This window comes from Anolis carolinensis, unplaced genomic scaffold, assembly GCF_035594765.1.
Source record: "Anolis carolinensis isolate JA03-04 unplaced genomic scaffold, rAnoCar3.1.pri scaffold_10, whole genome shotgun sequence".
In the NCBI taxonomy this organism is placed as follows: Eukaryota; Metazoa; Chordata; class Lepidosauria; order Squamata; family Dactyloidae; genus Anolis; species Anolis carolinensis.
Window position 1 is genome coordinate 17109112 of NW_026943821.1, and position 17005 is coordinate 17126116.

The 17005-nt window shown below is 42.8% G+C and overlaps 1 protein-coding gene across 6 annotated transcripts in view; it reads left to right on the forward strand.

The window, feature by feature from the left end:
- kirrel2 (kirre like nephrin family adhesion molecule 2) overlaps window positions 1-17005 on the forward strand; it is a 100722-nt gene that overhangs the window by 60648 nt on the left and 23069 nt on the right. For all 6 annotated transcript variants that reach the window (XM_062962278.1, XM_062962276.1, XM_062962279.1 and 3 more), the window contains exons 2-7: window positions 6085-6234; window positions 7614-7763; window positions 11409-11566; window positions 12425-12575; window positions 14565-14670; window positions 16075-16223. In XM_062962278.1, coding sequence (XP_062818348.1) covers window positions 6085-6234; window positions 7614-7763; window positions 11409-11566; window positions 12425-12575; window positions 14565-14670; window positions 16075-16223 — 864 coding nt within the window. The remainder of the gene's footprint in view (window positions 1-6084; window positions 6235-7613; window positions 7764-11408; window positions 11567-12424; window positions 12576-14564; window positions 14671-16074; window positions 16224-17005) is intronic.

A 17005-nucleotide genomic window follows, 5' to 3' on the forward strand; every position in this document is an offset into this window, starting at 1 on the left:
GGAATTGGCCTGCCTTCCTGACTCCCGCTGTGGCCTTTGTCTCCTGCTCGCTCTGTGTCTCGGTCCTCTTGACCCTCTTGAGGGGATTATCCCTCCATTCAGGCCTTAGTTTAGTGGGTAAACTTTTAAACAATGGGACAAAGGCCCGGCGTTATTGGATTGTAGTTAAGCAGGCTTTAGCGCGGAGATAAGAGCCTCAAGATGGAAGGAATCTGTTCGCCAATAAAAGCTCTTTCAGGCTCTTGGATCTTAGCAGCCTCCTCCCAGCAGCCCAAAGGGTGGAGGAGAGAGACAGGGAAGGTAACAGCTTGAGAAGAGTGACTGGATTTGTCTCAACCATGTGTATTAGGAAGATATATTTGCATGTAGTCTGTGGGAGCAGATTTATATCAGCACGTTGGAATTTTGGAGATTAGGTTAGGTAAAGGTTTTCCCCTGACTTAATGTCCAGTTGTGTCCGACTCTGGGAGTTGGTGTTCATCTCCATTTCTAAGCCGAAGAGCCGGCATTGTCCGTAGACACCTCCAAGGCCATGTGGCCGGCATGACTGCATGGAGCGCCCTTACCATCCCGCCAGAGCAGTACCTATTGATCTACTCACATTTGCATGTTTTCAAACTGCTAGGTTGGCAGAAGCTGGGGCTAACAGTGCGTGCTCACTCCGCTCCCCGGATTCGAACCTGCGACCTTTCAGTCTGCAAGTTCAGCCCTTTAACCCGCTGCGCCTCCGGTAGCCCATTTTGAGGGGTTACACTTTTGCAAACCATCTCTCTTCAAATCTACAGAACTTTTAAAAAATAACTTTTCAAAGTTCCACTTTAAATAACTGGAAACTAACCACAAAATCAGTGAGGATCCCAAAATGTACTGGACTTAACGTCAGAGGAAACTTTTACCTTTACCTATATTACTATGAAAACTAACAAAATCTGGCTACCAATATTTAAAAAAACTCCAAAATCAGAACAGTAAATAAGGAGCAGCACTCTGAAAACAGAAGAATTCCAGACAGGAATCAATCAGGGGCAGCTAATGACTCTGAACAAAGGATGTGAGACAAGCTGGAAAGCGTCCAGAGGAGGGCAACTAAAATGATCGAGGGTCTGGAGAAATGGAGATGAGCACCAAAATCGGACACAACTAGACTTAATATCAAGGGGAAACCTTTACCTTTAGCGAGTGAACACCTCAGTATGGATGGTCTCTGAAGCCAACTGAGAACATTTCGGGATATTTTTATATAACAACTCCCTCCAAATCCCTCAGGTGATCCTAGAAATTGTCATCCCAAAAACTAACTTTTCCAAGCAGTGTTCTGCAGCCGCACCGCAAGCCTGCTCTGTTTTCTGCGCATGCAACAGGGAGCCACGATTGGCCACAGCTCCCCAGGCGCATGTACAAAGCTTGAAACACATTTGCGCTAATATCCCCTTTTGAAATGTAACAGTTGTCAGTACAGGAACATGTTGCAATTTCAGAGTACAGCTGTGTGAAGCAACTATCCTGTCTCGCCTGGGGCGCTTTATTGAAGGTGCGGTACAAAAAAACCCTCCACTAAATGAAATAATAAAATCAATGCAATTGGCTATACTGTTGTCCCTTCTGCCAGCCTCTCAGGCCGTCTCCTTCATGCGCTGACCCACAATCTCTCTTTTTTACTGAAAACCAAAAGGAGGGATTAAGAGGGCTAATGTTTTAGTGAAATGCTAATTTATTTGTGTGTTTATATGTGTGTACACTCGAAAGAGTATCTCTAAAGTTTCCTTTAATGCAATTTGCCTAGAGCCCCAGGGGGAGTGGGAGAAAGGGAGTCGGAGAAAGTGGTTAGATCGAGGCAGCGGGGAGTCGAAACAGAGTCTTTCTTGGCTGAAGGGCATGTACAGAGCACACCAAACCGGCACCTCAGCAGTCTGTGGAGGGGAGATAAGGCAATGCCAGGGACCTGGGGGCTGCTGCATTGCCTCAAAATAAAATTAAAACACACTCTGATTCTCCCCCACCCTGCATTTCTGTGCTTTCCACTTTTTGCACAAAAGGAGAAGTCAGGGAGAGGGAGACAACAGCAGAGATGCACTTACCTACGAGCAAGTCTGGCTGAATTTATTAGGTGGTATTTCTGAGAAAGCATGCATAGAATTGCACCACAAAACTAGTGACAGATGGGGAAATGCTCAGGGAATATGGGCACTTTTCCTCAACTGAGGGAGAGGTGTTTCTTCTGTGTGTATGTGTGTGTTGGTGGATGAACTGTCACAGAGCCACATTACTACCCTGTTTCCACTAAAATAAGACATCCCCAGAAAATAAGACCTAGTAGAGGTTTTGCTGAATTGCTAAATATAAGGCCTCCCCCAAAAGTAAGACCTAGCAAAGTTTTTGTTTGGAAGCATGCCCGCCAAAGAGAACACCAGAGCAGGCAGTATCGGTAAATGTACGTCCCATAAAGTGTTATACATGGAAATATTGGTAGTAACAAGAAATTCTTGATAAGATTCAGAGTTTGTCTGGTTATGCTGGTTTATAATGACAACTACTGTACAGTATATAATAAATGTTCTTTTTTTTTTGTTCAACAATAAATGTGAATTTTTCTTCATGGAAAAATAAGACATCCCCTGAAAATAAGACCTAGAGCATCTTTGGGAGCAAAAATTAATATAAGACACTGTCTTATTTTCAGGGAAACACAGTAGCATAAGAAGGTGGGTATTATTATGTATTGTGTCAAAAGCAAACCGAAGGTACAAATTGTAATGTATTTGAAAACACAAAGTTTAAAAAGAACAATTTATTTATTTATTTATTTACAGTATTTATATTCTGCCCTTCTCACCCCGAAGGGGACTCAGGGCGGATCACATTATATACATATAGGGCAAACATTCAATGCCCATATACACGTAGAACCGAGACAGAGACAGATGCAGAGGCAATTTAACCTTCTCCTGAGGGGATGTTTGATTCTGGCCACAGGGGGGAGCAGCTGCTTCATCATCCACTCTGACTGCACTTCCTCATTCCAATGTCGTAAATTAGTTAAATTTTCCTCCCCACTTTTATAAGTGGTACCTTATTTCCTACTTGATAGATGCAACTATCTTTCAGGTTGCTAGGTCAGCAACAAGCAGGGGCTATTTTTTATTTTTAATTGATGGGTGCTCACCATCATTATTTTTAATTGATGGGCTGGCCTCAAACTCATGACCTCATGGTCAGAGTGATTTATTGCAGCAGGCTGCTCACCAGCCTGCGCCACAGCCCGGCCAACTTAGCATTATATTAAATGCCCTTTGACCAGTAGCTGGTCACTGGGAGTGCCTCTGTGTTGTTATAAGAAGGTCCTCCATTGTGCATGTGGCAGAACTCAGACTGCATTGTAGTAAGTGGTCTGTGGTTTGCTCTTCTCCACACTCACACTCACAATTTGGAGGTGAACCATGACAGCTGTACAAGAAAAGTCACTATGTCAGATACATTGGTCTATCTAACGTAGCAATCTATATATATAAAAGAGTGATGGAATCACGGCAGCGGACAAAACAACAAAACTAAACACCCCACAACCTCGAAAATTGACAGCACAACCCCTCATCCATGTCTCTGGGTTGATACAACAAAAAGAAAAGAAAAATAAAGTCCTAATTAGAGGGAGAGGAATAATTGTTTTTATCCAATTGCTGCCAGTTAGAAGGCTAAGCTCCACCCACTTGGTCTCCTAGCAACTCACTCAGCCCACGGGACAGGCAGAGTTAGGCCTCACTTAGGCCTCTTCCACACTACCTATAAAATACAGATTATCAGATTTTAACTGGATTATATGGCAGTGTAGACTCAAGGCCCTTCCACCCAGCTATATAACCCATTTATAATCTTATGTTAGACTCAAGGCCCTTCCACCCAGCTATATAACCCATTTATAATCTTATGTTATCTGCTTTGAACTGCATTATCTTCACACTGCCATATTATCCACTTCAGTGTGCATTTTATACAGCTGTGTAGAAGGGGCCTCATATAATCCAGTTCTAAGCAGATAATAAATATACAGTAGAGTCTCACTTATCCAACATAAACAGGCCAGCACCTTTACCCTTTACCTTAACTACCACCAGTTCCTCAATACAGTAGAGTCTCACTTATCCAACGTTCTGGATTATCCAACACATTTTTGTAGTCAATGTTTTCAATACATCGTGATATTTTGGTGCTAAATTCGTAAATACAGTAATTACTACATAGCATTACTTCGTAATGAACTACTTTTTCTGTCAAATTTGTTGTATAACATGATGTTTTAGTGCTTAATTTGTAAAATCATAACCTAATTTGATGTTTAATAGGCTTTTCCTTAATGCCTCCTTATTATCCAGCATATTTGCTTATCCAACATTCTGCCGGCCCATTTATGTTGGATGAGTGAGACTCTACTGTACTTTATTTCCCATACCACCATACTTCGCCACAGCAACGCGTGGCCGGGCACAGCTAGTATTTGCTATAAGGCTGGGAACTTTGTGTTGCTCTAGAAGTTTTGTCCTGCAACTTCTACCATATCTTTCCACCCCAGCCCTGGTGAATCATAAGGGATTGTGGGAGTCGCAATACAAAATATATAGAGGGCCATATATTCTCCATTCTCGATTTGCTCCAATGACTGGGAATGGTTGCCCGGGGTTTCAGGCAAGACTTTCCCAGCCTCCTTCTCCAGCAAACCTGGAATCTTTTGCATACAAAGCATGCGCTTTCCCACTGAGCTATGGCCCAATATATCTGACAGGAACAAAGGAAGCTGCCTTACACTAAGACGGATCATTAGTGCAATCTAGCTTAGCATGACTGGCAGTGCCTCTCCAGGGTTTCAAAAAGGGAATTTCATTCATGGCCCTTCCCAGGCTGAGGAGACAGAGCCAATTCAGAATGCAATTGGAGTATGCCATTTTTGACTGTTAATCTGCACCCAATGCATAGAAAGAAAGTTGTATGGGCATACATTCATATCAACACTGACTACAAACAGAAAGGGGACTTGGTTGTTGTATGTCTTTCGGGCTGTGTGGCCATGTTCCAGAAGCATTCTCTCCTGACGTTTCACCCACATCTGTGGCAGGCATCCTCAGAGGTTGTGAGGTATGGATAAACTAAGTAAGGAAAGGAAAGAATATATATCTCTGGAGAGTCCAGGGTGTGGCAAGAGTCCTTTGTCACTGGGAAGCCAGCATTAATGTTTCAGTTAATCACCCTAATTAGCATTGGAAAGGTTTTGTCTCTTGCCTGGACACAATATATTATTTGAGAACACAGAAATGCTGGACCATTCCAACAACTATCATGTCGGGCTACACAGAGAAGCCATTGAAATCCACAAGCATGTGGACAACTTCAACAGAAAGGAAGAGACCATGAAAATGAACAAAATCTGGCTACCAGTATTACAAAACTCAAAAATCAAAACAGTAGATGGGAACCAACACTTTGAGGGCAGAGGGCAGCTAATGACTGAACAAAGGATGCCCCCAGGCAAGAGACAAAACCTTTCCAATGCTAATTAGGGTGATTAACTGAAACATTAATGCTGGCTTCCCAGTGACAAAGGACTCTTGCCACACCCTGGACTCTCCAGAGATATATATTCTTTCCTTTCCTTACTTAGTTTATCCATACCTCACAACCTCTGAGGATGCCTGCCATAGATGTGGGCGAAACATTAGGAGAGAATACTTCTGGAACATGGCCACACAGCCCGAAAGACATACAACAACCCTGTGATCCCGGCCATGAAAGCCTTCAACAACACAGATAGGGGACTGTTGTTGAAGGCTTTCACGGCCAGAATCACTGGGTTGCTGTGAGTTTGTATGTCTATGTTCCAGAAGCATTCCCTCCTGACGTTTTGCCTGCATCTATGACAGGCATCTTCCACATTTTTAAAAGCACTTGACTGGCTATTGTTAGGAACAAGATGATTATTTAGATTGGTCTGAAACAGCGGGTCACTTCTTTCATGTTTTCAAAAAGAGCCACAGGCGATATGTCACTATTCATAGCTTTAACCCCACTATCTTGGTATATGTGTTTTCTTCTCAGGGTTGGCGGCATATTTCTTCCAGCAGCCCATGGACCAAGTGATCGTATCTGGACAGTCAGTGACGCTAGCCTGTGTGGTCATGGGCTACCGCGGCATGGTTCAGTGGACCAAGGATGGACTAGCGTTGGGAGGAGAAAGAGACCTGCCTGGTACGTTTATCATGGTTTGAGGATGGAGATCCGTGGGCTCTGGATCTCCTAGAGCACTGATCTCTACAATGTTGTGGTCCTGAGTAATTGCTGTAGTGACCCAGTACAAGCAGTCCCCAAGTTAGGAACTAGATCAATGATGGGCAACCTTTTGCACTTGGTGTGTCAAAATTCACCAAAAAACCTAGCATGACTTGGGTGGTGTGTCACTTTGAGAAAAAACCCATAATTTTGCAATATGTATAGTTTAAATAACAAAAATGTATCATTGTAATATATAACTGTATTTAATAAATCAAAAACTATTTACTATCATTATTTCCATGTACAACAATCTATGGTACTTCTTGCAGTTTCCACGCTGATTTCTCTCTTTTCTAGTTTCAATGTAGTCATGAATGACGAATAATATAATAATAATATAATGGTAATCATATGATAATAAACTACAATAATAATAGAATAATAATAGAATGATGATAGATAGATAGATAGATAGATAGATAGATAGATAGATAGATAGAGTGCATAATTCCCATGGAGTAAACAACAAAACCACTGGACCAAATCACATCAAATTTGGCCACAAAAGACATAGTCATCCAATCAATCTGCATGGGGCAGCATGTCAGCAAAAATGGCTAGGTGTGTCAGTGCTGACACACGTGTCATAGGTTGGCCATCACTGAACTAGATAGTTTCTGCAGGTTTGTCCTTACGTTATTGATGCTTTTTTCATGTCAGGAACGACTTGAGAAACTTGTACGTATTGTATGTTTTACATGTTTTGATATGGTCAAAAGTGACTAATCCAATAAAGAATTGTTGTTGTTGTTGGAGACTTGAGAAACTGCAAGTCGCTTCTGGTGTGAGTGTTAGCCATCTGTAAGAAGGTTGCCGAGGGGACACATGGATGTTTGATGTTTGACCATCCTGTGGGAGGCTTCTCTCATATCTCCGCATGGGGAGCTAGAGCTGACAGATGGGAGCTCATCCTGCTACCCAGATTCGAGCAGAGACATTTTAAAGTGTAACTATATATATATATATATATATATATATATATATATATAGAGAGAGAGAGAGAGAGAGAGAGAGAGAGAGAGAGATACACTTAAAAATGAACACACATATTTAATAACTAAACAACAGGGACTACCAAACAGATGCACAGACTGGCAACCACTTTTGGATTTTATTTAAAAAGAAAAGAAAATTACTATAATACAGTAGAGTCTCACTTATCCAACGTAAATGGGCTGGCAGAATGTTGGATAAGCGAATATGTTGGATAATAAGGAGGCATTAAGGAATGTATTGTGATTGCAATTGATACCTCCAATATGCTCATGGTATATCTCGCCCCTTACTTACCAAAGGCTGGTCCCGATATTCCATTGTTGGTGATGCTTCTGCTGGACAGCATAACCTGAGGATAGACTATGCGGAGCTGGATGATGATGCCGTTTATGAATGCCAAGCCACGCAGGCCGCACTACGATCCCAACGGGCCAAGCTTACCGTGCTTAGTGAGTTGCTTTATTTTTCCCTTCCGTTTCAGAAACCGTCCTGTTCTTGACTCGATGTGCTCAGACCTGAGTCAGCTCCATTTCTTCTTTTCCTTAATCCCAAAATTGGTTTGTAAGGAAGACAATTTCAGCTAGTATAAGATCAGAGAGGTTCCCAAATTCCTGTATCCAATTCTGGCTTATAGAATCACAAGGTGCCCACCCCCCCCCCCTTTTTTTTAAATTCATACTGCTGATGGAAGTCTATCACCACAGGAACCTGGAGACCTTCACAGTCCAGAAACTACACTAAATCTTTTTTGTTCGGCTGCTGAGGAACTATGAAGTTCTCCCATAACTCAGGAAATCATGATCCTCAGATATCCAGCATACTCACTGCTTTCCTTTCATCTGGATCAGGCGTAATCTTATCCAGAGCTTTAAAAGGTATTTCTTGAGGATCAAGTCCCAGAATTCCCAATTTAAATGCAATTTCATCTCTGCCAAGAGGCCTGTTTGAGGCCAAAAATGAGAATTTTAGTCAGGCAGTTCATTTCTGAAACCTGCTTTAGAAGCCTGGGATGAGGATAAGGGGCACATTTCTGTTTTAATGATGACATGAACCTCGAGGAGAATCATTGGTGGGTTGAACTTCATGAGGCATCGAAGTCCTCAGGCCTTCATGAGTTGCCCAACCTGAAAAAGCAGTTGAGGGAATTGAAATATACATTATGATCTTAAGGAGAAATTTTATAAGATGCTGTACTGTGGGTATTTGACATAAGAAAAGTTGGCCAAAATGCATAAAGCTGTTTCTAATATATGTTGGAAATGTGAGCAACAGGTGGGATCTTTGCATTATATATGGTGGAAATTTGAGATGGCCAAAAATTCTTGATTCAACTACTACTAAGCCGCCCCGAGTCCCCTTCGGGGGAGATGGAGGTGGGATATAAATAAACGTATTATTATTATTTTATTATGACACAGCAAACAAGATAGATATGCAGGATTTCATATCACAACACTTCCCAAGTGTCTAGGACTGTGTGATGTATTTTCGGATGATGCATGCAGATCCCAGTAGGGTGGCCTTTTGCAGTTGGCAGATCGTGATTTTGTCAATGTCTATTGTTTCCAAATGCCGGCTGAGATCTTTTGGCATGGCACCCAATGTGCCCATCACCAACGGGACCACCTGCACTGGTTTCTGCCAGAGTCTTTGAAGTTCAATCTTGAGGTCCTGATAGCGGCTTAGTTTTTCCTGTTGTTTTTCGTCAATGCGACTGTCACCTGGGATGGCGACATCAATGATCCAAACCTTTTTCTTTTCCACAACTGTGATGTCTGGTGTGTTGTGTTCCAGAACTTTGTCAGTCTGGATTCGGAAGTCCCACAGTATCTTTGCGTGCTCATTTTCCAATACTTTTGCAGGTTTGTGATCCCACCAGTTCTTTGCTGCTGGGAGGTGGTACTTGAGGCATAAGTTCCAATGAATCATTTGGGCCACATAGTTGTGCCTCTGTTTGTAGTCTGTCTGTGCCATTTTCTTACAGCAGCTGAGGATATGATCAATGGTTTCATCGGTTTCCTTGTACAGTCTGCATTTTGGGTCATCAGCTGATTATTATTATTATTATTATTATTATTATTATTATTATTATTATTGATTTCCCGTGTGATGTTAATCACTGTTGCCTGCTTGTATATACAACTATTTGTAGGAGGAGCCAAAATGCAAATTTCCACAATTTTTAACCACTTCCTAAGATTACCAATACAGATGCTTGGAGAAACATCAGGGTTAATTTAAAACTACTTCCTTCCTAGGTGAGAAGGTAAATATTCCATAGAAATGTCTTTAAGACCAAGACCTGGGAAGGAAAGCAGGCCATGGAAATGTCTTAAGACCGGGATCTGGGAAGGAAGGAACCCATAGAAATGTCTTAAGACCAGGACCTGGGAAGGAAAGTATTCCATCAAGATGTCTTAAGACCAGGACCTGGGAAGGAAAGCATCCCATACAAATGTCTTAAGACCAGGACATGGGAAGGAAAGCATCCCATAGAAATGTCTTAAGACCAGGACATGGGAAGGAAAGCATCTCATAGAAGTGTCTTAAGACCAGGACATGGGAAGGAAAGCATTCCATAGAGATGTCTTAAGACTGGGACCTGAGAAGCAAAGAATCCCATAGAAATGGGTAAAATAGTAGAAATATATGAATTTTAGTCATAACTAGAGAAGACATATTATATAACCTTGTGTAATCATTCTTAGAAAAGTTGGAAGTCAATTTCTGTCCTGCTACTCTTCATGATTCCTGTTTTTTCTTGACTATCCTTACTTTTTCTTGTTTGTTCTTACTGTATATCTTTTGACCTTTTCATTGCATTGGAAAATGCTTAACAGAAGAAGAAGAAATTGCCAAATCTTGATCTGAGCCCATGTTGTCTTCCTACCCGCTCCTCTCCCACCCTATTGGAAGAATAGATTAGATGCTAAGCCTGCAGCCGGCAACCTGGTTGCTTAGGCAGAAAAAGAAATATTATTGGATCAGGAGTGAGAGAATGAGTTGCACTCTACCAGAATAAGACATTTTCTATCCCCTTGCTGCCTTTGACATCAAGCACATACATGCATGCACGCACACACAAACACACACACACACATTATAAAGGCAACCAAGGGTCAGATACAGCAGCTGAGAATGTGCAACAATTATTTTTCTGGTCTCTATTTTTTCCATAGGCATGTTAGATCTTGCTTTGTGGAAACTGTGGAGATGTAGTTAAATTGTCACTTCTCTTGTCCTTCACTAGTCGCTATGATGACTAAGGCTGATAGGAATTGCAGTCTAAAGACAGCTGAGGGACCCATATATCCCTAACACCTGCCTCTTGCCTGACTTACTATAAGGTGGACATCCCAATAGTAAAGATAAAGGTTTCCCCTGATGTTAAGTCCAGTTGTGACCGACTCTGCGGGTTGGTGCTCATCTCCATTTCTAATCCGAAAAGCCGGCGGTGTCCATAGATACCTCCAAGGTCATGTGGCCGGCATGACTGCATGGAGCACTGTTTCCTTCCCGCCGGAGCGGTACCTATTGATCTACTCACATTCGTATGTTTTTGAACTGCTAGGTTGGCAGGAGCAGGGGCTAACAGCGGGCGCTCATTCCGCTCCCAGGATTTGAACCTGGGACCTTTTGGTCCGCAAGTTCAGCAGCTCAGCGCTTTAACACACTATGCCACCAGGAGCCCCCCAATAGGACATTCCAATAGGATAAGCCAAATTTCCCAATTATCTAAATCTTTTTTTATGTTTTTCCACGTTTTTTTCATAATTGTTCTTTAACAATTGTGAGTTTTTGGGGGTTATGTTTATTCCTAAGTAGTTTATTTTTGTTGTTATCTCAATTCCTAATTGTTTTGAAATTAATTTCTGGTTTGTTCCTGAAGAATGGGATACATCCAGGAAAACTTCAGGAGCAACAGATCAGTTGGATTCAGGACACTCATTATTATGTTTATTTGACATGAATGAAATGCTTCCTTTGTACTCGGTATCTATTCTGAAACATGTTCTGATATCTCTTGTTTGCATCTGCAGGTAACCCCTTCCTATATCATAGGCCTATCCTCTTCTCTCTGTTTGTTCTTCCAGTTCCTCCCAACGATCCTGAGATCCACAACGGTCCAGTCGTCCATGTGATCTCCAACATTCCCTACAACCTTTCTTGTCGCGCTGCCGGTGCCAAGCCAGCTGCTGAGATCAACTGGTACCGTGAAGGGCAGCGGCAAGACTCTGCTGTGTATTCTAAGGTAAGGTGTGAGTACTGGCAAGACCGAGCCAGCAGAGAATGGGAACCAGAAGTAGAATGGGGAAGCCTACAGTTCATTTGGAGAGTGCACCTAAATATTACAGGAGAACCATGGTGTAGCATGGGGGGCATCTTCGACGATCTATCTGCCCATCCAACAACAGGATTTTCTGCCATTACTATTTTGCACTTTATGGACTACTTTGACTTTTTTTTTCGTGTCAGGAGCAACCGGAGTTGCTTCTGGAGTGAGAGAATTGGCCGTCTGCAAGGACGTTGCCCAGGGGACGCCCGGATGTTTTGATGTTTTATCATCCTTGTGGGAGGCTTCTCTCATGTCCCCACATGGAGCTGGAGCTGATAGAGGGAGCTCATCCGCACTCTCCCCGGGTGGGATTCGAACCTGGCAGCTTTCAGGTCAGCAACCCAACCTTCAAGTTACGAGGCTTTTATCCCCTTGGCCACCGGGGGCTCCTACGACTACTTTGACTGAGAATCTACCTCTCCCATTTTGATATATTCTGCACTTTGGCCCAGATCCTTGTTTTAGTCTCCTGTTTTTAATACTTTATGCTGTATGTTGATTACTATGATGGTTTTATTGATATTGATGTTTTACTGATGAAATAATTGTTTTATCGTTTTATTGTTGTATGTTTCGGGTTTGGTCCCCATGTAAGCCGCTCCGAGTCCCCGCTGGGGAGATGGGGCGGGGTATAAAAATAAAGTTGTTATTATTATTATATTATTAGCAAAGCCAGGGGCTCAAAGGTGAGCAGGGGTGGGAAGCTCAGCCCCACAGCTTGACATGTCTCAGTCTTGTATTAAACACACAATGCCTTTCTGCTTTCCTTTGCAGGCCTTGATGGATGACGGCAAGCGAGAAGTGGCTGTCAGCACCCTTCTCCTGACCCCAAGCAGCCGGGATATGGGCAGCTCCTTTACGTGCCGAGTGAGCAACCCAGCAGCCCCAGCTGGAAAGCAGACCACAGTCACTCTCAATGTGCAATGTGAGTCCTTGGGTTGTGAGAAGGAGGCATGCCTGGGGAGGGAATGAAGTTGGCAGCTGCTGTGGGTAGCTTTTCAGCACAGGCAGTGGATCTTGGGAAGAAGAACTGCAGTGCTATTGGATGATAATGGGTCGGGCTGTGGTGCAGGCTGGTGAGCAGCCGGCTGCAGCCAGCTGCAACAAATCACTCTGACCAAGAGTTCATGAGTTCAAGGCCAGCTCGGAGCCTGCGTTTGTCTCTGTCTCTGTTCTATGTTAAGTCATTGAATGTTTGCCTTATATGTGTAATGTGATCCGCCCTGAGTCCCCTTTGGGATGAGAAGGGCGGAATATAAATACTGCAAATAAATAAATAAATAATGACTTTATGATGTTGACATAAGCGTGCAGGGGAGGACCTCTATTCACATGTGGAAAGTGAAGTCATGGCACTTTATCACTGCAACTCATTTCCGTGATACAGCACTTTATGAAACCTGTCCCTGCTGGTTTGCTTTTAACTACTCTGATTTTATCTGCTTGGATTTTAATGTATTGTCCATTATTTTGTTTTGCGTATCGTTGAAATGTTTTAAGTTTTTATCAAATATGTTGTGTCGTTGTTTCGGGCTAGTCCCTGTTGTGAGCCGCCCCGAGTCCCTTCAGGGAGATGGGGCGGGATATAAAAATAAACTTTATTACAGTAGAGTCTCACTTATCCAACACTCGCTTATCCAACATTCTGGATTATCCAACACATTTTTTGTAGTCAATGTTTTCAATATATCATGATATTTTGGTGCTAAATTCATAAATACAGTAATTACTATATAGCATTACTGTGTATTGAACTACTTTTTCTGTCAAATTTGTTGTATAACATGATGTTTTGGTGCTTAATTTGTAAAATCATAACCTAATTTGATGTTTAATAGGCTTTGCCTTAATCTCTCCTTATTATCCAACATATTCGCTTATCCAACGTTCAGCCAGCCCATTTACGTTGGATAAGTGAGACTCTACTGTATTATTTAAGTCATCCCGTTCCTCACAACAGGTCAGGTTCATGACTTGGCCAAGGTCACACAGAGAGTGGTTTAGAAGTGTGAACATCAAGGATAGTATTTAGGTGTGTAAAGGTAAAGGTTTCAACTGACATTAAGTCCAGTCGTGACCGACTCTGGGGGTTGGTGCTCATCTCCATTTCTAAGCCAAAGAGCCGGCGTTGTCCGTAGACATCTCCAAGGTCATGTGGCCGGCATGACTGCATGGAACGCTGTTACCTTCCCGCCGGAGCAGTACCTATTAATCTACTCACATTTGCATGTTTTCAAACTGCTAGGTTGGCAGGAGCTGGGGCTAACAGCGGGAGCTCATTCCGCTCCCGGGATTTGAACCTGGGACCTTTTGGTCCGCAAGTTCAGCAGCTCAGCTTTAACACACTGTGCCACCAGGGGCCCCCTTGGGTGTGTAAACTGCACTGTTTTTTAACTATAGAAAAAACATGCTATATATAGAAGGCTTGCCTGTTCTTTTTGCAAAATACACTAGAAGGCTTATCACGGGCCTAGACCACTGGAGCTGCTTTGTGCTGCGTAAGCAGTATTCTCTGTAGGTTGCTTTGGCTCCAGGCTCCTAAAAATGTGGCATCTGCATGGCTAAGGAGGAACAGGAAACCTGGAGGGGCAAGCTGTGTGAAATTGTAGCTTCCTAATCTTTCTGCATTATAAGCCTATTTGATTCTACAAAGGAGACCTAATTGGTAGATAGGTAACAAGGTATCTAGGGAGATCCAGAAATGGACACTAAGGGATCCAAGTCAACGTGGGGCTTCATTAAATAGAAATAGCTGCCAGTGCTGATGGCAGCGTTCCCTTTGGGAAAGGGATCTTAAGGGGAAGTTTGAATATATCAAAGGTTGGGCTTGGGAAGGAAATAACCCTTTACTATATCATTATCTTCTTATTACGGACAAGGGTTGTTTAGGCTTTTATATCATCTTATCTTTCAGATCCGCCTGTTGTAATCCTGTCTGTGCAACCACAAACTGTTCCTGAGGGTGGCAAAGTGAGCTTCCTCTGCACGGCCACCTCCAACCCTGAAGTGACTGGATACAGGTAAGTGTCAGAATAGGAAATCCGACCACACGGAAAACAGGCGGCGTCAGTGACGTGTCCAGAGTACCCCCTCATGGCAATACCGGATATTGCATGCTTATGTGTTACTAGCTGTGCCCGGCCACACATTGCTGTGGCATAGTCCTAAGTGGGTTTTTATTTGTGGAAGCAAGTACAACTGTTGTAATTAGTCACCTTGATTAGCATTGAATGGCCTTGCAGCTTCAAAGCCTGGTTGTTTCCTCCTTGGGGACTCCTTTGTTGGGAGGTGTTAGCTGGCCCTGATTGTTTCCTGTCTGGAATTCCCCTGTTTTCAGAGTGTGGTTCTTTATTTACTGTCCTGATTTTAGAGATTATATTGTTCTGCATTATTATACCACTGTAATTTTTATATATTACCCTGTTTCCCCTAAAATAAGACATCCCCAGAAAATAAGACCTAGTAGAAGTTTTGCTGAATTGCTAAATATAAGGCCTCCCCCGAAAGTAAGACCTAGCAAAGTTTTTGTTTGGAAGCATGCCCGGCGCCTGCCAAACAGAATACCAAAGCATGCAGAATTAGTAAATGTACATATCAGTTGTACATGGGAGTAATGGCAGTAACAAGAAATTCTTGATAGGATTCACAGTTTGTCTGGTTATGCTGGTTTGTGATAACAACTACTGTACAGTATATAATAAATGTTCATTATTTTGTTCAACAATAAATGTAAATTCTTCTTCATGGAAAAATAAGACATCCCCTGAAAATAAGACCTAGAGCATCTTTGGGAGCAAAAATTAATATAAGACACTGTCTTATTTTCGGGGAAACACGGTATATTTATATATTTGTATTATTTGCTTAGAACTGGATTATATGTGCCCCCCTTCTGTATAAAATCCACACTGAACTGGATTATATGGCAGTGGGGAACTCAAGATAATCCAGTTCAAAGCAGATACTGTTGATTATCTGCCTTGGCATTCTGGGTTATATAGCTGTGTGGAAGGGCCTTGAATGTACACTGCCATATAATCAAATTAAAATCAGATAATCTGTATTTTATAGGCAGTGTGGAAGAGGCCTAAGTGAGGCCTAACTCTGCCTGTCCCCTGGACTGAGTGGGTTGCTAGGAGACCAAGTGGGCGGAGCTTAGCCTTCTAACTGGCAGCAATTGGATAAAAACAATTATTCCTCTCCCTCTAATTAGGATTTAATTTTTCTTTTCTTTTTGTTGTATGAACGTAGAGGCATGGATGAAGGGTTGTGCTGCCAAGTTTAGTGTTTCTGGGATGTGTAGTTTTGATGTTTTGTCCTAGGCCGAAATTTCATTACCCTTTTATATATATAGAAGAACAAGAACTGGGGAGAGGCTTGCATGGGGTTTTTCCACTCTCCTAAAACCATCCCTACTTTCACAGGTGGGCCAAGGGAGGTGTGCCAATCTCAGAGGCCAATGGTGATAGCTATGAGGCAACAGTTGACCAGTCCTTCTTCACCGAGCCTGTGTCATGTGAGGTGTCGAACTCTGTGGGCAGCACCAACGTCAGTACGCTGGTAGATGTGCATTGTGAGTATTTTTTTTTCTTTTTTTGTGTCAGGAGCGACTTGAGAAACTGCAAGTCACTTCTGGTGTGAGAGAATTGGCTGTCTACAAGGACGTTGCCCAGGGAATGCCCAGATGTTTTGACGTTTTTATCATCCTTGTGGGAGGCTTCTCTCATGTCCCCGCATGGAGCTGGAGCTGATAGAGGGAGCTCATCTGCGCTCTCCCCGGGTGAGATTCGAACCTGGTAGCTTTCAGATCAGCAACCCATCCTTCAAGTCACAAGGCTTTAATCCACTATGCCACTAAGCAAAATAGATTTCAGATGGGGAACATGCTTTATGTCAGGGAAGGAATTGTGCAAACCTGTATACATTGTTGGGCTGTATCTCCCAGTACGAATGCTGAGAATTCTGCGAGTTGCAGTCCAACAATACCTGGAAAGCTGTGCAATTCCCATCCCTGCTTTATATGCAGATGATTTCAAATTTAATCACTAGCATTTCCATTTGAAGAGATAAGATCAAACTAAAGAAAATGACTCATAGCTTGAAGGAGTTACATTTTGAGACCATAGCTTCCATAATATCTCAGTCAGCTTAACTAATGACTGGGCCTCTGCTGGTGGCTGAGCTGCTGAACTTGCAGACCGAAAGGTCCCAGGTTCAAATCCTGGGAGCGGAATGAGCGCCCACTGTTAGCCCCAGCTCCTGCCAACCTAGCAGTTCGAAAACATGCCAGTGTGAGTAGATTAATAGGTACCGCTCCGGCGGGAAGGTAACGGCACTCCATGCAGTCATGCCGGC